Raw genomic sequence first — 24,070 nt, forward strand, 5'->3', positions numbered from 1 at the left:
CGCCCACAGGACAGGCTGTGGGAGGGCGGGTGGCCGTGTTGTCTATTCCACTCAGTCGAGCAAAGGGCTTTTATACGAATGGCGCTAAAGGAGAGTATGGGCCAGGGACAGCACTTTGCTGCTGCACAGACATGTGAACAAATGTAAGGAAACATCTCCTAAAAGCAAAAATTGCTTTTTAAAAAGTGTTTTAATATCAGAGAGGATGGACTCCTCTCTGCTTGTATTTTAGAGACAAAGAGAGTGAGAAGCAGAGAGGGAGCCTGGATTCATCTTTTCACAAGAAGCCGGGGACTGGCTACTGAGGCCTTGGGCTGCACCGTTCAATGACCTAAGTTTTACTTGTTAACGAGAAACTCGCCCCCTGATGATTCTGTGGCAGCAGAGTCTGGACTGCCTTCACCAAGTGCTTGTACCTAATGACGTCAAAAGCACATTTTAAAATAGATTTAAGTCAAGGAAGGAGCCGTGTGACCCGTTCCCACTTGGTCCCAAGCAAGAAACACGTGATCTCCACAGGAATCTGCCTTGAAGAGATCCGTGGCGAGGTCTAAAGCTTCCGAACAGAGGAACCCCGCCTTCTAAATAAAGAACGCCCCGTGCACTTATTTAATTGTCAGAAGTGAATGCATGCAAGACTTTTTAATTCAACGCAAATCCTGAGTCCTGGCAAGTCCGCCCCAGAGGCGCGGCCTTCGAGGGGTGCCAGTAGGTGGCGCAGCAGGCTAACGCACGCCCCTTCTCTGAGCCTGGCTGCCTAGGGACCCTGCAGCCCCTGCCTGTCAGGCGGTCATCGCAGGCCACCTGCTAAGCATTCAGGAAATGCTTAAACAGCTCAGCAGAAAATACCATTCACCTCAGTGGCCTGATGCGTATTATCAGGATGTCTCTGCCAAGATTTTTCAGAACCTGAAATCGACCTATTTCTTTACTTCTTAAACGGATATGAAAATAGGCCTTTTACATGGAAATGAACGGTGTAGACATAAAATAAGTTTTTGTCCCTAATTCAGTTGCCTAATTCTAATCTATCCTATGGATCGAGCCCTTCTTTGCTTCTTGAAAGATACCTAGATCCATAATGTCTCTGCTTGCTCTTGAATCATGAATGGCTTATTTACTTCTAACCTCCCAAACTGTCTTATTTCTGTAGTTAGAACGGTGATTCTTTTGTAACCATCAAACACTGAACAATTTGTGAAGTTTAATCTCCTTGTTCTCCCCTATCTCAGGCTCATGTTAGTCAAGGGCAGGGGTGGGGAGCCTTTTTTTCTGCCAAGGGCTGTTTGCATATTTATAACGTAATTCTCAGGCCATACAGAATTATCAGTTTAAAAACTGGCCTGCTCTATTTGTCCAACACTTAATTAACTCACCCAAAATTCCTTGGCAGGCCAGACCCAATGATTTCACAGGCCTTACCTGACCTGCAGGCCAGACATCCCCACCCCTGCTCTAGAGGCTTGCATCGGAGAGAAATGCGTGTACCTTCTAGATTTCCCCCCCTTCGCTTTCCCACTCCATCTCCGCTCAGTCACTCATTCCTCTCGGCCCCTGAGGGTAGCTACAGCTTGTGGCATTACCATGGAGAGAAGGACAGCTCCAGAGCAAGAACATCTTTCCTGGCTGGCACCAATGTAAAACAGCATTCTACCAAACACGAGCTCACAATCAAACCTATAAAACAGCTCTGGCAGCATTGCTCAGTGGTTAGAACATGGCCTGTGCACCGAAGGGCTTCTACCCTATTTTTCCAAAAATAAGACAGTGTCTTATATTAATTTTTTCTCCCAAAGTTGTGCTAGGTCTTATTTTCGGAGGATGTCTTATTTTCGGGGAAACACGGTAGTTCAATTTCCAGTCAAAGGCATGTAACTTAGTTGCAGATTCGATCCCCAGCCCCAGTCAGGGCACATGCAGGAGGCAACCAATCAATGTCTCATGTTGATGTTTCTCTCTCTCCACCCTCCCCCTTCAGTCTTCCCTTCCACTCTCTCTATAAAGCAATGGAAAAAAACAAACAAAAAGATATGAAACACATAAGGAAACAAGAAAGCATGAGTGACAGCAGAAGTAATGAATTTCAAATTTAGACTCACAAACACTGCTGATTTTAGCACCACCGAGTATACTACTACTAGTAAAAGTGTAATATGCTAATTAGACCAGACGACCTTCCGGACAAAGCCGGGGCTGTGAGGACAGGTACCAGCCTGCCGGTGGCCAGAGGGAAGGCCGGGCCCAAGTGCCAGAGCCGGCGGGGGGGGGGGGGGGGGGGTGGGGGGGGGTTGGGGGGGAGTGGAGTGCGAGGGGGGGGGTGGGAAGAAGGCCTTCTCTTGCATAAATTTCATGGATTGGGCCCCTAGTAAGTAAAATATAAAATTTGTGCATTTAATATATTCAAAGAAATAAGTATTTTATACAGGAGTAAAGAGCAAGATGCTCTCAACAATGACCATGCAGGTTTAAAAAAGATCTAAAATGAACGTTTAAAAATGAAAAATATACTGATTAAAAATAAAACTGGAAGGAGATTAGAGCCAACTGAAGAGAGAAGTAGGGAACTGGAAGATGAACCTGAAGAATACAGTACAGATAGACAAAGAGATGGAAATGCAAAAGGTAGATTAAGCAACATGTAGCACAGAATGAAAAGGTCTGAGTACATTTAACTGCAATTCTCAAGAGTTTAAAGAGAAGAAATATTTGGTATGTTAGTAGCTGGGATCCTGAGAGTTTTCAATAACTGATGGAAAATACAATCCACAGATTTAGGAAGCACAACAAATCCCAATCTGAATAAATTTTTTTAAAATTCACACCTGGCCACATGTTATTTAAACCAAAGAACACTGGAGACAAAAAGAAAATCTTAAAAACAGCCAGATAGACAAGATAGATTGCTTACAAAGCAAGGATAATTCGATTGGTAATTGACTTCTCAAAACCACCAACCACAAAAGTCAGAGAGAGTGGAGTGATGTCTTGAGAGTGTGGACAGAAGGTAACTATTAATCTAAAGTTGTACATTCAGTGGAATTATCTTTCAAGAACAAGAATAGCATAAAAACTTGTGTTTTTTGTTTTTGTTTTTGTTTTAATAAACAAGAACTAGTCGAGTATGGTACCCACAGAGTCTATGGCATAGACCATCACTGAAGACCACTTCCTTCAGAAAGAAGGGGAAGACCTCAAAAGAAGATACGAAAAGCAGAAAGAAATGGCTTGTAGAACACCACGCGGGTGATTCTAAAACACTTTCTAAACCAAAGCACCATTTTATAAAGCGAAAGAGCAAGATGGGATTAAAACAACGGACCAAACAGCAAGAAGTCCGGAGGAGGGCATCGGAGTGCAGCACCAATTGAGTCTATCTTTAGGCAGCTCTGCGGGTGAACATCATAAAGCTAACTGCTTCATAGAAAGGACTGAGCCCAGATGCTTCACCCAAGGACAGGTCTCCCGTTCACCCAGGACCCTGGATCTGCCACGCCAGAGCCTGGCGGGAGGAGGGTCCGCGTTCCCTGGGGACGTATCCCTTCGATTGCTCACATCTGTCCAGACGCCTCCTCTTCACTAGCATGCTATGGGGTTTTTCAGATCCCTTCGGAACACGCCCTGCCGTGAACTGCTTCCTTCCTCACTTCCCAAGTGCCATTTCTCGCAGGTGCCCCTTCTGGCCAGGAGCCGGGCGCCACCCACTGTGCAGCCTCCCAGCTGCCCCTCCGAGGCGGCGGTGTGCACAGAGCCGTGGCGATGCTCATACAGACCTGTGACCCACGCGGTGCTTCCTGAGGCCACAGCAGCCACGTACTCCGCTGCCAGGGAGGGGCTGGAAGCAGCCTCGGCAGCGCAGAGCGTGAGTTTTTCCTGCGGGGTCTCCGTCAGGTCATGATCAGCGGTAGCTGTGTTCATCATGAGACTTGACCACACATGGAGGTGAAAAACGCTTTATTTCCGTTTAAAACATCACAATGCAATTCGCTCTGTATATCTGACACTGAAAAGAAGTAGTCCCGGGCAACAGACACACACAGTTCAGTTTTGATGCCACAGACGAGGCACAAAGACAAACGGGCAGGTGACACGGCAGCACCTTCCCCGCCTCCCTGCCCCATTCCGTCCTCCGCAGGAGGCCCTGGGGCAGCCTGTGCCCCTTGCCCACACAGGGTGCTCCCTGGAAGCCCGGGAGGGGCTCCTCTCTCAGCCTTCCTGGGAGCAGGCCCGGCCCCGCTGGCAGCAAACACAACGCAGAGTAACGCCTCTGCTGCCCTCGGCATCTGCCCGCTTCGTTCCACTCAACATCCCGAACACAGGGAAGTGGCAGGCAGTTAGGTCCTAAGAGGTCACCCCAAGGCCTGGGTTCCCGAGTCTCCATGACTTTGTACTCTGGCTCAGACATGGCTCTTCAGGAGGAATCTGCGATCTGTAACGCAGGTGTCCAGGCGCCCCCAGCGCTGGGCGAGGCCGAGTCCCCGGCCATCAGCAGGCGCGGGCAGGGCCCTGCAGGATGGGCAGCGTCTGTGCTCACAGCTCCCACCCGTGGGCCAGTGCAGGGCTCCTGCACCGTGCTGGAGGGCCAGCCAGACCCTCGGGAATCCAGGACCCGGAAAGAACCTTAGACAGACAGTCCGTGGGCCTGGCTGGGTTTTTAAAAGATCCTTTTCAACCTCTTTCACTGTTTGATGGGACTCTAGGACTCTTCCCCCTCCCCAGCCCCCGCCTGCCTCTCAGACACAATGAAAGGGCACGTGGGAGTGGCCTGTGACAGCAGCACCTGAACTCGGGCAGAAAGAGCCACCCTCTCCCCGCCCGGCAGCGGGGCCCAGGCGGCTGCTGGCAGCTCACGAGTGTCCTCGCCCACTCGGATGTCCAGAGCCCCCAACTCCGAGCTTCAGGGGTCAGATCAGCTTCCCGGGAGGTCGGAGGCGGGTCCTGGCAGGAAAAGCTAGGCCCCTGAGGCACCTGGATCCCATGTGGGTTGGCTCCCGACACCCAAGTCGCTCTCAGACTCCTGCGGGGTCAGGCCGCACTGGGACCTGGGCTGGGGCTGGATGTAGATTTGATTCTTCTCTCCCGCCCCACATGCGGCAGTCAGGTCATCTGTGTGGCCAGGCAACCTGGGGAATCACGGATCCAGCAGAAAAGACCTAAGGCTTGGAGTCCGGAGACCACACTCCGTGTGTGCCTTCACCAACGGGCGATGGAGTTCCCTCCACGGCTACCGCCACGCTGCAGCCTCCGGCAGAGGCTGCCGAGTCCAGTCCAGGAGCCGTGTGTCTCTGAGACGCGTGGAGCACCGCCAGGCGTGGCGAGGCGCTGTGAGCACGGAGTGCCTGGGGGGTGGCAGCCCCTCCCACCCGCGCCAGGGCGGAGTGAGGCTCGGAGGGAGGCCCGTCTTCTCCGTAAGACGGTCTGTGTGGGAAGGGTGGCCGGCAGCCCTGGAGCTGGGAACGGAGCCCGGGGCAGCCAGGACAGCGCTCCTGTGAGCACGCGTGGCGGGACAGCTGGCACGCACTGTCAGCTCCGTGACAGATGTCCTCGGCTTCCTAACATGTCTATGCACAGCCCGGAGACGCCGTTCACCTACCAGGGACGCTCTGCCATCTGCATCCACGTGCCCTCCACACGGCCCCGACTCACTGTGACTCACAGGCAAGCACAGCAGCTCACACTCACCCCTGGCCCTCCGCGGCCCCTCCCTCTCCCAGTCACCTTTCTTTATTAGCATCGGCTCTTCCGAGCACAGAATATCATGAACTAAGATGGATGGACACACACACACACACACACACACAATACTAAAATATCAAAATATACCCATTTAAATAACACACACTTCAGTCTCTGGGTCTGCTGTCACTTATCCATCGCTGCATTTCACGTGATGCGTGAACCTCCCGGTGCTTTCTTGGGCATGTCCTGTCCCCCAGGTCCCAGGGGCCAGGGGCCAGCCTCACGCCGGACTGGCTCTGTGCCCCAGGAAACCCGGGAAGGCGGCTGGGCAAGCCCTTCCTCCGAGGACACGGACTCAGGAGAGCAGGAGCACTGGGTCCAGGGAAGCCTGGGCGCTGAGGGCACCTCTGCCTTCCCTTGTCCGTCAGCCTCACCTCCTGCCCACGTACCCAGAAGCGACCGTCTTCTCTCTCCACTGCAGGCCCTGTCGTCTCGGTCACTCTCAGACGACAAGCTGGCCCAGCCCCAGGCTACTTCCTGTCTGTCACTGTCTGCACGTGTGTTGTCCTTGGAATGGCAGGTTTCCAATTTTAGTCCTTTCCCACTGCCCCCTCCAGTCACCCAAGCCAGAGGGCCCGTCTCGGAGCAGTGGGGGCTCTGCGGCGGGCGTGGGAGGCTCTTTGGTGGTGAAAAGCCTGATGCAGGGTGCGGATGAAGAAGTGAGAGCGCCTGCAGCTGTCGATGTTCTCCAAGATTGCCTGAGCAAGTGAACGCCGAAGCTGGTGACTGAGAAAGGATGTTTTCACGGTCTTTCCCATCTGGACCAGGCCCAAAGGGACAGACTAGACCAGGCTTTTGGAGGCCAGGGGCAGCAGCACATCGAAGACTCAGCACCAGGGTTATGGCTCATGTCTTCCAGCCCTTGGAAGTGCCAGCACTGGGCTGAACTGTCTGCCTGAGTCCTCCGGACAGGCCAGAGCCACTGTGGAGTCCTTGGCAGCCCAGTTCTCCAGCAATGACATCAACCCAGCCACTGGCCCTCACCCAGCCACTTCTTCGTTCATTGTGCACGTAGGACTATGCTGGCCATACGTGATGTAAATGGAATGGTCCTCCGAGAAGGAGCCTCGCTTGTCAGGTGGCCCTAGAGAAGCCCAAGGCGATGCTGAGGAAGGAAGCCACAGGCAAGCACCTCCAGGGATTGGAGTCAGCCACGAGTCTCCCCACACAGCCTGGGGAGAAAGGCTTTGGCTGAAGTCTGTCCACGAGAGTGCAGGCTGTGCAGTGAGGGGTTGGGTGGAGTCGGAGATTCGGGGCCGGACAGGGAAGAAGATGAACATATAGAGAGAGCAACGTCTCCTGCCTTGTGTAGGAGTCAGCAATGTGGGCTCGCTCCTGGCGGTTCTTCTGTTGGTCTCAGCTGGGCTCCCTCATGTCTGCAATCAGCTGCGAGTTGACAGGCTGGGGGAGGGGGGACCGGCCCTGTCTCCCATCATGCAGCGGGACAGCCGGGCTCACTCCCCTGGTGGTAACGGCCAGGTGCGCAAGAGCAGCAAGAGAGGGCAGTCCCATGCCCACGGATTTTCCGTCTCGGCTTGTGCCACACTTGTTACTGGGCCACCAGCCCAATCAAATCATTTGGCCATGCCAGATTCGAGGGTGGAGGGCAGGAGGACAGACTGCATTTCTCATTGAGAAGTGTGGCCATGTTTTTGCAATTTACACAAATGACAAAATCCAGAGGGATCTAGCTTTCTATCATTTAGGCAACGGTGGGAACAGGAAGTGCTCCCCTGGGAGCAGCACCCCTTGTCTCCAAAGCGTCTGCAGCAGCCACAGAGAGGCCACGGTGGGCACGTGTCCGGGACCTGGAGCAGCAGAGCTGCTGCGGCAGAAACTACGGAGGCAGACGCAGTACAAACCCAGGGAAGTCACGGGAGTCCGTGGGGGAAATGGCCCATGTTCCAAATACGAGAACAGGTATTCTTCTCCCTCCATTACTGCGTCCTCTCCTTTCGCTCCCGCTTCTCGTGCAGATGTGGAGCATTTACCGAAGAGCCGGTCGCATGGGGAGGGAGACGGGGCTCCGTGTGGCCCCAGCCCGTGCCCATGACTCAGGCGTGTGCAGCAGAGAGAAACGGAAAAGGAATCCACGTAGACAGCTTTTCAAACAGGTATGTACTCTCTTCCGTGTTGTGCCAGCCACTCAAGAACTGTCCTTCGGAACAGCAAGTGGAAGTCATTTCTGTGACTGTCCAGCAGGTCACGGTCACCAGCCCACTGGCAGCTTCTGTCCTCAGTGTAACCGCAGTCGTGGAGCAGAGACGGAGGAGAGGGGAGTAACGGGTGAGCTCAGCCTGAAGCTCTCCCGTGGTCAGAGGCCTTGTGATAGCAGTCACAGGCGCTGCCGCCTCTCGGCACAGCCAGGAGGCCCGGAAATGCGTGCTGGAGGCATTCCTGGAGACTAGCCGTCCCCAGCTCACTCCCGTCAGACGTGGAGAGAATCCTGGTGCGGCTAAGGAGCCTGGCGGGCGAGAAACGCGCGTGTGGAAGGTTCTCGCGTGCAGTCGCTTCCATGGCGGATTTCTCAAACCAGATAGATGGTTCCGAGGTTTGGAACCAGCCTCGCTCAGCCTTCCCCCGTCCCTGGCCAAGGCAAAGATCAGCAAACCTTCCAAGGTGAGGCCGGAGGAGTCCCGGGCCAGCTGGCTCCTGGATTTATGCCTTGTCCTCATTGTCCACGTCTGATTCTCGTCACCCAGAGAGCTGTCTCGAACACACATCAGACCACAAGGGACATCCTGGTTGGAAAGTCGTTCTGGAGAAGAGCAGAAAGAGCCCAGCATGAGACCACACACTATTTAGAGAACCAGCACCACAGGTGGTGCTGTGGGCACAGTCCATGGCCTGGCCTGAGCCTGGTACCCACCCCCCAGGAGTGCACTCACAGGACAGGTGTGCACACACGCGTGTGCAGGAAGTTCTGCATGCAGGCCTCCCAGCCCACATAAGGACCAGATCGTCCCGCTTTTGGCGGGACAGTCCCGATTCCTAACAATTTTTGCCATGTCCCGCGGAGTTTTTAAAAAGTCCCGATTTTTGGAAAGATTGGAAAGATTCTTACCAAAAATCGGGGCTTTTTTAAAATGCCGCGGGACACGGGAAAAAATTGTTAGAAATGCGGATTGTCCCGCCAAAAGCGGGACGATCTGGTCACCTTACCCTAGAAACCATGATGCTGCTTGTTAGAGATGGTCACTAGTGGGCCAACCTCTCCTTCCGCACCCCTGCGCATGCCTAGCCAGCGCCCCAGGCCCCTGCCTCCTCACCCACCTGTCGCAGGGAGAGGGAAGTGGTGGTGGGGGGGTAGCCAGCACCCAAGCTCTCTGCAGCGGGCCCCGCCTCCACCAGCCCCTCTCCTCTGCCCCCGCCCCGGCCACCCCAGCCGGGGCAGGCCTCACCGGCTTCTTGGTGGGCTCCTTCTTCTGCCGCTTCTCCGAGGAGCCGTGGGCGGCCGGGTCGCGGCCGCGGCGGGACGGCGTGCGGCTCAGCTCCAGCTCGCTGTAGGGCGGCAGCGTGTCCTCGGCCGAGTCGCCCTCGTCGCTGCCCCGCGGGGCGCGGGCCCGGTAGGAGGCGGGCGGGGACCAGGCGTAGCAGGGGCCGCGCCGGGCGGGGGTGTCCAGGCTGCCGCCGCGGCCCGGGCGCTCGCAGGCCGGCAGGCTCACCAGCCGGGGCAGCGGCGCGGCCTCGGGGGTCCAGGCGCGCTCGGCCTCGGCGGGGGGCTCGCGGCTGCGGCTCCGTGGCCCGAAGTACGGCTCCGGGGAGTAGCCCTCGGGCGGGTAGCCCTCGGGCGGGCCGTCCCCGAAGAGGCCCCCGCGCGCCCGCGGCTCCGCGCGCTCGAAGCGGCCGCCCGGCCTGGCGTCCAGGCCGTCCTCCGCCGCCCGCCGGGCCCGCGCGTACGAGTCGGCGAAGGCGGCCAGCTCGTCCATGGACACGGCCGGCACCCCCGTGGCGAAGCTCTTGCGCGACAGCATCTCGGACTTGGAGCGCTGCTGGCTGCGGGGAGGGCACCGGGTCAGGGGCACGTGTTTGCCCGGGGCCTGGGGCCCTGGTGGGCGCCGCCGCACCTCTCTGGCCGGTTCCCCGCAGGGAAAGGGAGGCAGCGAGTCCCCCAGGGTCAGGTCCCCAGGGTCAGGACGGAGCATCACAATGGCGCCTGGAGCATCACAATGGCGCCTGGAGCATCACACAGGGGCCCAGTGGGTGGGACTTCGTGACCCAGAGGGCGGGGCCTCCCGAGCATTGTCACGTGACCTGGGGGCAGCCTGTGCCCCTGTTCACCCCTCAGCTCCCTGGGTACCAGTGCGGCTGGCAGTTCACACAGCTGCGGCCCAAGGAGCCCCGTGATACTTGGTGATAAACAGGCCTTGTCCTCCCTCCAACTGACTGACAGGCCTCCTCTGGGAGCAGGTCCGAGGGGCCCACATTGATGGAGGAGAAAGGGCTGCCCTTCAAGGAAGAGGTAGGTGAGTGAGGAAGGCGCCCCCGAGGGCAGTGGCCCCACACCTCCGCCTCCTGCGTTCACTGGCTGTGTGACCCGGGGTGAGCCCTCAGCCTCCCTGTTGGGTTCAGTGTCTGCAAGTTAAAATGGGGGCCTGCCTGTAGAGCTATGACAATCAGATGTAACAATATTTTGTGCTTGGCATTTTACCTTCCACATAACAAGTGAGCAGAAAGGGTGAGCTGGTGGGTGGGGTATGTGAGGGCAGGGGATAAACAGCTGAGAAGGCAGGGGAAGGCTAAAAGGTCTCACTAAGAGGACGGGAGGGCCCATGTCACAGCGCTGGAAGGTGACTGCACGTGTCGTGTTCCTTAGTGAGTGTGGGGAGGGGTGTTCCTATAGAGAGAATGTGGCAGGAAACCTGGAATGGCAGGCAGAGGTGTGACCGGGTACGAACAGCCTCGGATCCACCTGCCTCCTGCTCCTGCCCTCACGCCCAGCCCTGAGCCGCCCCGCCAGCCCTTCACCTGAGCCTGAAGCTGTCCCGGTCCTCCCGGTTGTACTCCACGGCCGAGGGCCCCCGGCTCGCCCCGCTGCTGCCTCCCATGACGCCCGGCCAGTAGTCGGCATTGCTCTCCAGGTCCCGGGACACGGGGAGCTGCTTGCTCCGCATCTGGTGGTAGGACTGGCGGAAACTGCCGTCCTCCTCGTGCAGGGAGCTGAGTTCCGAGATGGTGTTGTTATCTGCAGGGACGAAACGAGGCAGAACAGCGTTCTACGTGCGGGCCAGGCGGGACCGCCAGCCAGGGCGAGACCACGGGCCTCGGGAACCCCACCCGGCACTCAGCCTCGTCCGTCCAGGGCGGCGAAGACCTGAACGAGCCTGTTTGTGTCCTTAGCTAGGTGGGCGCGGGGTCCAGCTCGAAGCTCACTTGCCCAGAGTGGGAGGCTTCTGTCCCTGGACTGGGAGAACAGTCATCATTGCTCCCCCTAAGGCAGGCTCCCAGCACGTGGGCCCGCAGTGGTCTCCTCCCAGGACATCGTCATCTTGTGCAAATGAGTGTCGTCTTCTTGTGAGATTCTGTGCTGAGCTGTGGCGACCCCAGGCATGTTGAGCCCAAAGGGGTACCGGCGAGAGAAACCCCAGATCACAGTGTCTTCCCTCCTGCTGGCCGAGTCCCGAGGCGGGGCCTTCAGGGCGAGTACCGCCCCAGCAGCGGGAGCACCCGTGCCAACCTCCTGCAGCCGTGCCCATCCCAGAGCAGGGCGTCCACGGGGCCAAGGGGCATGCATACCTCGTGTCTGCCCACCTCCCACTGGGAGCTCATCAGGGAACCTGGAATACCCTCGCCAGATGGCTATTTCCAGGGCCAACGTTGACCCTTCCCCGCCTGAAAGAGTATCCTAGGTGTATGTGGCCTGGTGGCCAGGATAGCTGTTTGGAGGGGCAGGCAGGCCAGGGGCTGCTGCACCAGGCTCTGAGCCTCCACGTGTGGTCTAGCCCCAGCCCCACGCTGTGAGAAGGGGGAGGGGGCTGAATTGGCATGGCTGTGCTCCAATAAAATTTACTCACCAAGACAGGAGGCGGGACATGGTGCCCTGGGACCTGTAGCTTGCTGATCCCTGCACTGGGATTCCAGACTCAACGCATCCCAAGGGGCAAGTTCAAATGTGGGCCTAGTTCTCATTTCCTAAGGCAGCCTCGGGAGCTATTTGCAACAGCACTCATGAAAAAGACCAGCATTGCAATCCGGAAAGAAAAATACACGCCTATTTACTTATGGAACTTTGAAATGGATCGAATGCCATTTTCCTTAAGAAAATGAATCTACTTAATCTATTTGTACTGTAATTCGAGCCATTTGTTTTCTAAAATCCTTTGGTTAGAACTTCAAAATATTATCAAAGTCAACATTTACAACATGGAGTGTCTGGCTGCTGAGTGAGGTAAGCCGAAATGGGATGTGGGAGGCACACATGTGGGCCTCGTTCCCTCTGTGTCTTCTCCCTGGGTCCCTGCGAACCGCTGCTGCCCCAGGCAGGGAGGGTGGTCCTTCCCTCAGCGGCACCTGCCACCTCTTCGTCCCCAGGACCCAGCTGACCTGCAGCTCCGGGCAGCTGGGCATCAGGTGGTTTGGTGGTCAGTGGTTTTGAATTATAATCTCATTTTAAACCTGTCTTCCTCCGAAGGAACATGGACTAGTTTATATTTGAATGACAATAACTCAGAGCCTTTTGAGGAATAAAATCTAGAACTTTCCTTTCTCAGGAGCTTAGTGATGGACAATCTCCCAGGGAGCACACAGGAGAGAACCTTACAATGCACCGAGGGTGAGGTCTGTCCGCGGTCACATGTGACTACCGAGAAACCGCACTGTTGTCCCAGAACTGCCCTCAGAAGGCAGTGGCGGCGATCCCTCCGGTCTGCAGGTCCAGAGGGCCGTCTGTTCCCCGCTCAGCGGGCGGGTGGGCCAGGCTGCCTGCTCCACAGCTTCTGCCCCATTGAACATGACCACACCCTCCTCCGCTTACGGACACCTGTCACTCAGGGGCAGGACAGTCAGACTCTTCCGAAAAGGGCCACACGGCAAGCATTTTAGGATTTGCCAGCCACACAGGCCTATTCAGCTCTGCCACTGCAGCGTGAAAGGTGACCTAGCGAATACAGGTGTGACTTGGCATGGCTGTGCCCCAATAAAATGTGTTCACCGAGACAGGAGGCGGGACATGGTGCCCTGGGACTTGTCGTTTGCTGATCCCCGCACTGGGATTCCAGACTCAAGGCATCCCAGGGCAAGTGAGGGCCACACGGCTGGCGGGCCCTGGAATGCCCAGGCTCACAGAGTGGATGACTCCCTGTGACAACCTGAGACGACGGACCCACTCTGAGAAGGGACCTTCAAGGCGGTCCCACTTCCGTGACCCTCCCCAGGGTTCTCTGCCTTCAGGCACAGACCTCTCCAAGCCCTGTGAACTGCTTTCCTGCCTCATCTCTGTGCCTTTATCGCCACGTCAACCGGCAGCTTCCAGGACACCGGGGTCCAGTTCTGGTGTCGGCGCTAAGATCTGGCACTGGTGACGTCCCCCTGCCTCCCTTCCCTCCTCTGCAAAGTAAGGGGGAGACTCAGCACCTCTGCCTCTTCCAGGTTTGACTCCAAATCCTACGAGCTGGAAGCTGTGGCCGCAGCAGCCACGGAGCCGCCCAGCCTGCTCCCAGGCTTCTGTGTGAGAGCACAGGGCGGGGAGTCGGGGGGCTGGGTTCCCGTCTCATCCTGTCACTTGCACCCTCCGGCTTCCATGTCCTCGACTTCACACCGGCCATCTCCAAGGCCCCCGTGGGCACCAAGAGTCCATGACCTTGTGACCTGCCAGGCCCTGGGGACCATTTTCATCCAGGGAGACAGGACGTGCCACCTACACCAGCCTAACTCATCTCCTGGATCACCGACTCTGTCCCCTTCCAGGGATCCATGACAACATGGTTACAACCAGCTCGTCAAGTGCGGTGACATCTGCATCCCTGACACCCCAATCTGGAGCCGGCTTTTTATAGTCGGTGGTGGGAGGATGCTGCTGCGCCTGCACTCCGTCCGCGGGAGGAACTCGGAGCCGCGAACGCGGAGGAACTGGCTGTCCTTCGTCCGCACAGAGCTCCTTGCAGCTGTGTTCATGGTGGCCCAGAAATTCCATCACATCCCTGGCAGGTTCCGGGGTGAGGAGGGTTCAAAGACAGAGTGTGGAGCCCTCGGTGCTACACCAGTCCCGGCACACCCACCTGGGCCGCCTCTCCCCGGAGCTGGTCATTGGGAAGCGTGGGCTGTGTGGGCCGCCAAGTCCCCAAGGACCGGGGTGGGTGAAGGGGTGGGGCCCTGCCCACAGGCTCCATGATTCCAAAGTCCCCTGACAAGGGGCAGCCTCCCGACTTGCCCGTTCATTTCTGCTGCCGGGCATCTCAGTGGCACAAAGGCCTCTCCTCTTCGTACGACACGCGTCAGCACAGCTGTTCTCTCACACACCGGGCCTCCACGTGGCCAGTGCCGGCTGTTGTTCAGTGCGAGGGCCCCTCGTGTTGGAGAGACTGAACGCTCAGCTTCCACGTGGAAGTCTGTCCCGGAGATGCTTAAAGGGGCAGTGGAGGGGACTGTTTCCATAAGACATCTCCACTCCCAGCGCACAGCCCAGCAGCACTTCCTGTCCACAGATGCTGAGCCCGAACCCCCTGGACTCGTCTGCTCTTCACACAGAAGCCCGGGTCCCTCCCCGCTGCACCCTCCACGGCCCTTTCCTCAGGATGCTGTCGCCAGCACCTGCTGGTTCTGACCCCGGGAGCCAAAAGCTGCCCAAGTTCAGGGACCCCGCCCCCTCCTCCAAGTCCGCATTAGCTGCGAATTCCTGCACAAGGGAAGGCCCCGTCACAGACAACACGGATGCTCACAGTGGCCCCTCAGCCTGCGGGCCGGGTCAAACTGAGCCAGCTCCTTCTCCACGTAGTACAGGACCTTCATGGAGTCCCGCTCCTTGTCCGCCTGGATCCGGTAACCCTTGCGAACTGTGGGGAAGAGGACACGCGTGTGAGCTGGGGAACTCGGGAGACGGGGCCTCGCGTGCTTTCCCAGGTAGAAGCCACGTTCCCACGTGTGGCAGCTCCCTTCGGAGCCACCAGACACAGGGATCTGTATCTGTACACGTAAGACCCTTCAGCTCGGTGCCCTCGGCACAGGGCCCAGCAGGTCCACACACAGTTCTGTGCTGGTGCCTGTTAGTCCTGTGGTCGCCGCTGCTCCCTGCCCCACCCCAGCAGCTCCACACACAGCTCCTCCTCTCAGAGCTCCGGACGCGGACCTGAGTCCTCCCTGAGCACAGACCCCTTTCCGGCCTGAGACAGACTGCTCTGCAGCCTGCGGCTCACACCGCCACTCGGCGGGAGTTCCTGTAACTTCAAAACAGACACCTCAACTGAGGGACGTGGGCAGAGGTGGCCTGAACGCCTCTAGTGGCCCGGGGGAGGGCGTAAGAACTCCCACCTGCCTGGTGCATAGGAGCTAATGTTAGATTATAGGCTAGATGGGCATTGGTACAAAATAAGAGGCAGAATACGTGATTATCGTTATTTTCTTATTTTTAAACACCGGTAATTCAACCTGCTGCTTGCTGTGTGTGACAAGCAGGTGCTGTTCTCAGGACTTCATAACAAAATTAAAGCATCCTGCAGACATAACCCGACCCCCCACACCATCACTCATACTGTCAGGGACAAAAGCCGTTTGAGCCCCCCCACCCCCCCAAGTGTCACTCTTGTCCAATACCAGCCCCAACGGGAGGTCTAACCGTCACGGGTAAGAGAGGGGAGGAGAGCAGGGAGAGCGTGGGATGGGAACAGAACAATGGTGGCAACAGACACACGTGCTGGGTGCTCGCTGCCTGCTTGGCCACTGGCCCTCACGCCACTCACGGAAGGTGCCGTCTTAGCCAGTTTGTGGTTGGGAAAACTTTGGCTCCAAGGCGTTTCCTAACTTTGCCCCCGGATCACTGGCAGCTCGGAGTCTAGGGCCACAGTAGGAAGGAGAGACGAAGGGGATGAGGAAGAGGAGCTCAGGCAGGAGGCCTTAGGCGGCCAGGGCACGGTGCTGAGGCGTGGTCCTATCTCCGCCCGGCAGGACTGTGCCCTGGGGGGGAAGAGGGGACCCACGGGGAGGCAGGCGCCATACGGAAGCCGGTGCCTCCGGGTCTCTGGTCACGTTACAGTGGAAAAAGTCCCCACAGCCATGGACACGGAGACTGTAATAGGCGATTCCCCAGCGCCCGGGCCACAGCCTGGCACGTGGGCAGACACGGCGCCCACACGCCCCCTGGCAGGCTCTGCTCTGTACATGAGCCTGTGCCGGGCAGTCCACGGCCATCAGATCGTGGCGTTACTTTAAAATCTCCACACGCCGCTTAGTGACTCCTCTCAGAGGTCAGACCCATAATCCTTTCGCAGAAGCAATTATTAGAAGAAATGGTTTTATGCATCAAGCTGCACGGTCTCCCACCTCGTTTGCAGAGTGGTACAGACAGTTCAATTAAAACGCAATTATCCCACCAGCTGCTCTGTCTGCTCCGAGGCAGTGCCGTCTGATGGGTGAATACAGGGCTGGGGGTGGGGCCTGGGCACCCTGTGGGCATGCCACTGGTTTACAGAGGGACCCCCAATAAATGGTCCCTCTGTTTTCCTGTCTGTAAAAGGTAACTCAGCCCCTCATCAGTTTGGCTCAGTAGACAGAATGCCAGCCTGCAGACCAAAGGGTCCCAGGTTTGATTCCAGTCAGGGGCATGTATCTTGGTTGCAGGTGCCTCCCTGGCCAGTGCCCTGGTTGCAGGAGGCAACCAACCGATGTGCTTTTCTCTGTCTTTCCCTCTCTCTTCCACTCTCCCTAAAAATCACTGGAAAAATATCGTCAGGTGAGGATTAAAAAAACGGCAACTCCCAGTTCCCACCCTTTAAGCTCGCGAAGAAGAGACGACAACACGGACCGAAGCCACGGGACCGCCGAGCTCTCTCTAATCAGGAGGGGCAGCTCAGGCGGCGCCACCTCTCCCGGGCCTCGCGTCTCGTCACTCGAGAAGTTCTACCTCCTCTCGCTGTCTCACTCCTAACTTACAAGCCATTCAGTCTGAACCGTCAGCAGGGCCCTGGGTATATTCTAGCTTGTTTATTTGTAGAAATGTGTCATCTCCCCAGAGTCCGCAGGGACAGGAGTCCTTGTCGTTTTGTGTGAAAACACTCAGGACCTCGCTGTACCCAGAGCAGCACTTACTGAGGGCGTGTGAGCGGAGCTGCCGCCGCAGGGCGCAGCGGGGTTCCTGGTTTCCTCAGGAGTATTTCCAGTCCTTTCCCTCTGGACGGCCAACTTCCCGAGGACAGAGAGGACCGGTCCTCTGTTCCTCTCTCACCCCAGCACCTAGCACAGCACCGACACCTGCTAGACATCCCGGATGTGTGAGAAGCCTCCAGTGGCAACTGGAGGGAGCAGGCTTGGTAGGTTTTGCTTTATTGTTATTATTGTTGACGATACCAATGGTAAGAAGACTCTAATGATGATAATCGGTAAGAAGACTCGCTTGTTTGCGGGTGTGGGGACAGGGCTGCCCTGCCTTTGCTGTGGCTTCGACTGCGTGTTCCGAGTGTGTGAGGAGCCCCGTGTGAAATTCCAGCCATGAAGACTGAGCTGGGCTGTGCCCAGGTACTGCCCCCCGGCGGCGAGGCTGGCCCCTGACAACCGCTGGAAACCTGGGCTGCCACGTGGGCTGGAATGCATGTTCCGTCACACAGCAGACACGCTCACCAGACTGAGCGCATATTCTGTTACACAGCAGACACTCTCCTTGGTGTGTTACAGGAACCGTCCCAGCCGCGAGAAGGCAGCGGCCGCCTCAGTCCCCTCTGCCCGGACGCCCGCACTGCTACCTGCAGGCTCGTGATCCGAGAAATTGAACTCCTCACTATCATAAAGGACAGAGGCGAACTATTGATCCTGAGACTTTGTGCCATGGCAGCACACTGGGGCTCTTCCCTCATGCTGCGAGGAGCCGCCGTGTCCCCTGGGGTTCAGGGGCATAAAACCAGGCCTTTCTTGGACTCTCCCCACCCCGCCTCGATGAGGCTGTTTTTTCTGGGCAGCCAGAGAGAACAGCCTGATCAAACACTGCTTTGCAGTCTTCACTCAATTTATTTCAATTTGCTGGCCCCACAACCACTCTCCTAGACCAGTGGTCGGCAAACTCATTAGTCAACAGCGGCAAACCGCGGCTAGAGATCAGCATGTGGCTCTGGAGCCGCGGTTTGCCGGCCACTGCCTAGACCATGCATTCCTTGAGGGGCAATTTATAAACATTTATGAAATTTTTATTGATTTGAAGATAAATAGATGGTGTCTGGTTGATTTTTGTCTGTACTGAGTCTGAAGACCAGAGACCTATGCTGGGTGGTGCCATTTCAATAGGGATTGTCCCAGACCGGTGCCCAAGCCCAGCGCTTTGTGGGAAAGGAGGGTGCTCCCAGCGGTGTTCCAGTTTGGTGGGTGGTTTCCCTCTCTCTCCAGTTCAGTCAGGTTCACGTCCTTTGGTTGGTGTGGCTTCTGCATCAGCTTCTCTAACTCATTAGCCTTGCCAACTCTGCTTCCACCGGAGAGGGAATATTAGGGGACTCATTCTCATGCCACACTGTAACATGGAACCATTATTGCTAAAGATTTGAGCTAATACTTTTGTCCCCATTGAGACTCAACTACTTTTCAGTTCGTTTCCCATTTGCAGCCAAATGAAACGTAAAAACTTGCAAATGACGCCCATCCCTAAGGCAGGCCCATGGTGGCCGTGGTCTCGGAGTGCCAGCTTCCTGAGCTGAGTGAGGCTCCGGGGATGATGGAGCAGCTGCCACCCCCAGTGACAGCATCAGCTGTGAGGAGGTGGAGCTGGAAATGCGTGTTCTCTGTGTGCACACAGCGGGCACAGAGACACATCCTCATTAGTTTCGAAAATGGTATTTCCAAACCCTACCTGCCTACTCAATTCTTTTGCTAAAAGTGAGGGGAGGCAGGTAGATGTGACGAGGAAGTGGATTGGAGTGAGGGAAAAGTGGATGCAGGAAGAGCAGGTAGATCATTCCACTCGAGCAGGTGGGAGGTGGTGGCAGAAGGGACCAGGGCTGGGGTGGAGATGGGGGATCAGGGCTGGGGTGGAAATGAGGGACCAGGGATGGGATGGAGCTGGGGGACCAGGGCTGGGATGGAGATGGAGGGCAGAAAACTGGTTCGAGGTTATTCTGAGCTACAGTCTGAAGGACTTGCTGACCAACTGGATGCGGGGAGTGAGGGTGAGGACGAGAGGAGGGTGGAGTCCCAGCTTTTGGCTAGTAGGTGGACAATGCCAGCCACTGAAATAAGAAACGGCCAAGCTGAAGTGGACAAACAGCAGGTTGATTCCATTTCCCAGAGGCTGGGGTTGAAAAGCCTGCCAGCCTCCAGGGAGGCGTGAGGACGGCAGTGGGACCCGGGGATTGGGGATCAGGGAGGTCCGAGGCATCGGCGTACAGACCATGGCTACAGCCTGGGCGTGAGTCCGTTTCCGGGGGGGAAGCAGGAACACTGGCCTCTGGGCCACACAAAGGGACAGCCGGCAGGAAGAAAAGGTCACAGAACACCACGAGGAGGAAGGCAAAGCCAAGAGTGGGTGAGGGTGCAGGTCCCTGGTAGCTGGGGGAGCCAGGATGGAGGAGGACCCACTGGCCTCAGCAAGAGGCGGCCTGGCGGGCCGGCTTCTGCAGTGAGCGCAAGAGCGAGATGAGAGTTGGGGGCGCTGATGAGAGCAGGGACATGAAATGTTCAAATCTCTCCGGAGGAGCCTGGCAGTGAAGAGGCGCCAGGGGTGGGATGTGACCTCAGAGGGCTGCAGTGGGGAGAAGGGGAGAGATGAGGGTGCAGTATGTAACGGAAGGTTTCCAAGGCCGAAAGGAGGAGGCCCAGAGGCAGGCAGGCTGGAGACGTGAGGCAGAGCGGGCACTGTGCGGATGCCCTCGGGAGAGAAACAGAACCAAGGGGTGGGTCCTGGCGGGGGCGAGGCAGCCATCTTTCACTGTAGGAGGTCCCCACCAGCCGCCATGAAGGATGGGGGAAGGAATCGGGTGCCTCTCCCGTCTCCCTCGCGGTAGCGAACTGGCGGTTCTGTACGCAGCTCCTCAAAGATGCCTTTGCAACCCCCCCCCCCCCCCGCCCCCGTGCGCAAACGACTATTGTGTACAAATAGAATCTGAAAAGTTACCGTTGCTAGGTGACTACCCCAAAATTGAGTTGGCATGTAAATATAAAATAAGCTAAATTTACATCTTTATAAAAAGGCCTATCTTAACATGTCTAACATGCCTGAGAGAATAATCTACACGAAACCTTGGCGTCATCAGTAACTCTGGTCGTGGGACCAGGAAGATAGAAATGTGCCCAGCGGGACACTCACACAGCCAGGCTGGTGTGACACCCCCTTTCCTGTCACAGAGCCCTGGTTTTGTTCATTCCCAAGGTCAATAAGTGCTTTGGTCTAAGAGATGTGTTATATATGTATATATATTTTTTCGTGCATCGGGCCTCTAGTGTACACACACACACACACACACACACACTAGAGGCCCGATGCACGAAAATTCATGCAAGAGTACGCCCTCCTTCCCCTAGCTGCTGGCACCAGCTTCCCTCTGGCACCCGAGACCCAGGCTGGCTTCCCTCATGCCCTGGCTTTGTCAGGAAGGACGTCTGGAATGACGTCTGAAAGAGGAAGATGCCCAACAAACACCCACTCTGGAAGGTCTAATTAGCATATCACCCTTTTATTATTATAGATTGATTTCAGAAAGGAAGAGAGAGAATCATCCATTGGCTGCCTCCTGCACACCCCACACTGGGGATTGAGCCCACAGCCAAGGCATGTGCCCTTGATTGGAATTGAACCAGGCTGAGGATCTATCCACTAGTCCCAGCCAACTAGGTTTAGGAAGGGGCCTGGGACACAGTGCTCGCCACCAAGACTGCAGATGTGGACGGGAGGAAGGGCTTCTGGCAAAGGCCCGTCACTCTGGACAAAGCGGCGCAGGGAGGAAGCGTGTCTGCTTCCTGCCTCAGAATGCAGTGCCCAGAACGATGATGGCCATCGCGGGAGAACCAGGAAGCGCCCAGGAGGACAGAGCGGTGGAAAGAACAGCCCCTCCGTGATGCCATGAGCTGCTCCTCCAGCCAACCCCAGGCCACCTTCCCCAGGGGCTTCTCGCCACGTGAAATAAGACACTGTCCTTGGTCCCAGCCATTTCTGACTGCACTGGTCAGTACGGCAGCCAGGCCGGAAGGACGGCACTGCCACCAGCAGGGGCTGGGGAGGCTGGAAAGAGGAGAGAGGAAGCCCTTGCCACTCTAGGAACATGAATCATTTTGTTATGAGACTCGCTGATTTAGAAGTGTGGGGGAGGGTTCTGGTGGGAAGGCAGGAAGGAGGGGAACTGGAGGAAAGGGAAGCAACCCATAGAGTTGGAGACAAGTTCCCTGGATGGCTCCTGGCCCCCCACCCACTGGGCAGCGGCTGCCTCTCTCTCTCTCTAATCCCCTGTGTCTTTGATCATTAGCTTCCACTCCCCTGCCTGTGACTCATTTCCGGTCTCAGGCGGCAGGATTCTGTGAATAGTTCCAGGGAGAGAAAAACACAAATGCCGATCACCCACTGAGGCCGCCTGCTCTGTCCACGGTCCGTACCGACAGTTCACCGCTGGGCGAGGCCCTGGTCCCTGTCCAGATGCCCCTCCCCGAGCAGAAATGCCTGCTTTCCCCATCCCCATGGCTCACCCTCCCCGGGGTTTATAAATCACCTGCTAAGTCTCCCACACACAGCTTCAACCTTCCTGCTCTGCGGCCCTGGTCAAGGCCTCCGGGAGAGCCACACCTTAACACGCTACCCCCATCCCCCTCCGCCCGCCCATAACCATGACCCTTCATCCCTAGGTGGGCCAATCTCATCTGTACAGGCCTCTGGACCAATGAGCGCACGGCGGGCTGTGAGCGCACCACCGTTACTCCACTTCCTGCCCGATGGGCTCCTCTCCATGCACCTGTCCGACTGCCCTCATTTCAGCTCACGATCTCCCCCCAGATGCTCACATGTCCCCTGAACAACTTCAGCTGCATCTCAGCTCGGGGTCCGACTCACTCTCCCTGTAAACCACGTGCGGGTCAGCACCTCACTCTCCGCTCAGGACTCTGCTGCCGTGACTCTCGCTACAGCACTGAGTCCCAGCCCTTCTGGGAGCCGGACCAGTGAGCCGGACACCATCAAGCACACTGTGTCCTCCCTGCTCGGGCTTCACCTGCTGCCTCCTGGGGGTGCTCAGTGACCGCCCCCGCCCCCCGTCCTCTCATTCCTGCAGCCCAGCTCACACCTCACCTCTTCCCAAAGACTTGGCAACCAGCTCTCTCCTACAGCCCCCCAGTCCCACGCTCTAGCCCCCAAATGCCTGATGAGGTGTCTTTCAGCTGCGTCCACACGTCTTGGCACTCGGCACTGGCCGGTTGGTCCTGTACGTGACGGAGGGAGGAGGAAACCACTGACTAGCTTCTGGGATGGAGATACCATTTCCGAAAGGGGCGTCCCTGAGCTGCCGTCAGCCAGTCCCCGGGGGAAGCCAGGAGCGGGCCGGGCGGGATGGAACCACATTACCGCTGCGGCTGCCTCCAGTGGAGTCGCTGGGAGCCAGGGGCGGTGGGTGCGGCTTGTCCATCAGCATGCCCGATGAGGGGGCTCCTCCCAAGGGGACAGGGGGGATGGAGTAGGGGCCGGGGACACAGGACACAGAGGGAGGGTACCCGGCCTTGGCTGCTTTCCCTGCTTCATACACTGTGGAGGGAGACGAAGAGCAAGAGATTATATGGTCCCACCCTCACACCCCTCAACCTCACGTCCCTGAGGATGCACTTTAGGGACCCCCTGGATGTCTGCCTGTGTGCCTATATGTGCATGCATGTGCACGTGTGTGCTTATGTCTGCAGGTGCATGTTGTGTTCTGGTGCATGTGTGTACATGTGTGTGTTGTGTGTCTGGGCACATGTGTTAAGCATGAACATATATATGTTGTGTGTACCTATGTGTGTGTATTTGTGTGTGATGAGGGTTCTTATGTATGAGTGTGTCTATGCCTGTGTGTGTGCTTATGTGCGTGTGCATGTGTGTGTGTGCACGCCTGTGTGTTCATGTATGTGTATGCTTTCCTAGGCCTGAGCCACTCAACTCCCCGCTGCCGTGGACTCCTCCGGCTCCGTCAGCGGACGACATCAGGAAGTGCAGTGTTTGGCACCTGGAACTGAGTCCCTAAGCGGCTCTGTGACAGCACAGCCCACTCTTAGCGGCCCTGTGTAGGCGGCCCAGCCCCCGGCTGCCCAGGGCAGCTTCCAGGGCAGCCGGAGCCTCTTCTAGCGGGAAAGCAGGGGCTGCTTGTGAGCCCAAAGCGGAGCAGATGACCTGACTCCGGGAAGTGCACTACTCCCGAGGGTACCAACCACAGTGCTGTGTCTCTCTCCGACAGCGGGGGTTCCAAACGTGATGCCTACCTGGGCCTGGCACCTGGGGAATCCCCAAAGGAGGACTCGCACTTCTGTGGACCCTGTGGTCACGGGAGCACATGGAACCCGCCAGTGGCTGGCTGGTACCCAGCACTGTGGTCTGCACACTCCGCTGTCAGAGAGGGGTTCTCTGCTGGGAAGGGCGTGGCCAGAGAAGCGTCCTCGAGTCTGAACGCCCGGGAGAGGGCAGGCGCCTCTCCCACAGCCTCAGCCGCCTGCACCCGCCCTTCCTGCACCCAGTCTCAGCGAGGACGGCACATGCTGGTGACGGGCGTGGACAGCGTTGAGGGAGTGGAGTGAGACGGAGTGAGTGAGTGGACGGAGTGGAGTGAGACGGCACACAGGAATGTTGCTCTGGAAGCGGGGCTCCCGCGGGGAGGAGCATGGGATGAGTGACACTTGGGGCGGAAGGAAAGGAGGTGGAAGAGGAAGTCGGGCACACAGCCGCCCCTCGGGGGGGTCCCGATCCTCGGGGGCTGCCCCCGCCTCAGCCCTTTACTCACAGGCCTGCGGGCAGCAGCAGGACTCGGGGCAGCAGGGGCAGCGGACGTAGCAGCAGCAGCTGTGCGGGCAGCACTGGCACCAGCAGATGCCCACCAGGACGAAGAAGAGGAAGACGCCCAGGATCACCAGCCCGACAAACACCCACTCTGGAAGGACGCACAGGGAAATGGCGTCAGGATGGCCCGCTCGCCCGCCTCTCCCACGAAGAGGCCGACGGGGGGCCGGGGACAGAGGGCGCAGAGCCCCAAACTCGGGAGGCACT

At 57.4% G+C, this 24,070-nt stretch overlaps 1 protein-coding gene across 5 annotated transcripts in view; it reads right to left on the minus strand.

The window, feature by feature from the left end:
• Positions 1 to 5,809: 5,809 nt before the first annotated feature.
• Positions 5,810 to 24,070, minus strand: part of ILDR2 (immunoglobulin like domain containing receptor 2) — a 55,707-nt gene continuing 37,446 nt past the window's right edge. For all 5 annotated transcript variants that reach the window (XM_036442423.2, XM_036442422.2, XM_036442421.2 and 2 more), the window contains 6 exons: positions 23,808 to 23,954; positions 22,406 to 22,582; positions 14,613 to 14,726; positions 10,705 to 10,921; positions 9,138 to 9,732; positions 5,810 to 8,494 (listed from right to left, as the gene is read on the minus strand). In XM_036442423.2, the coding sequence (XP_036298316.1) occupies positions 8,459 to 8,494; positions 9,138 to 9,732; positions 10,705 to 10,921; positions 14,613 to 14,726; positions 22,406 to 22,582; positions 23,808 to 23,954 (1,286 nt within the window). In that variant the 3' untranslated portion in view covers positions 5,810 to 8,458. The remainder of the gene's footprint in view (positions 8,495 to 9,137; positions 9,733 to 10,704; positions 10,922 to 14,612; positions 14,727 to 22,405; positions 22,583 to 23,807; positions 23,955 to 24,070) is intronic.

This window comes from Pipistrellus kuhlii, unplaced genomic scaffold (assembly GCF_014108245.1).
Source record: "Pipistrellus kuhlii isolate mPipKuh1 unplaced genomic scaffold, mPipKuh1.p scaffold_m20_p_18, whole genome shotgun sequence".
Taxonomy (NCBI): Eukaryota; Metazoa; Chordata; class Mammalia; order Chiroptera; family Vespertilionidae; genus Pipistrellus; species Pipistrellus kuhlii.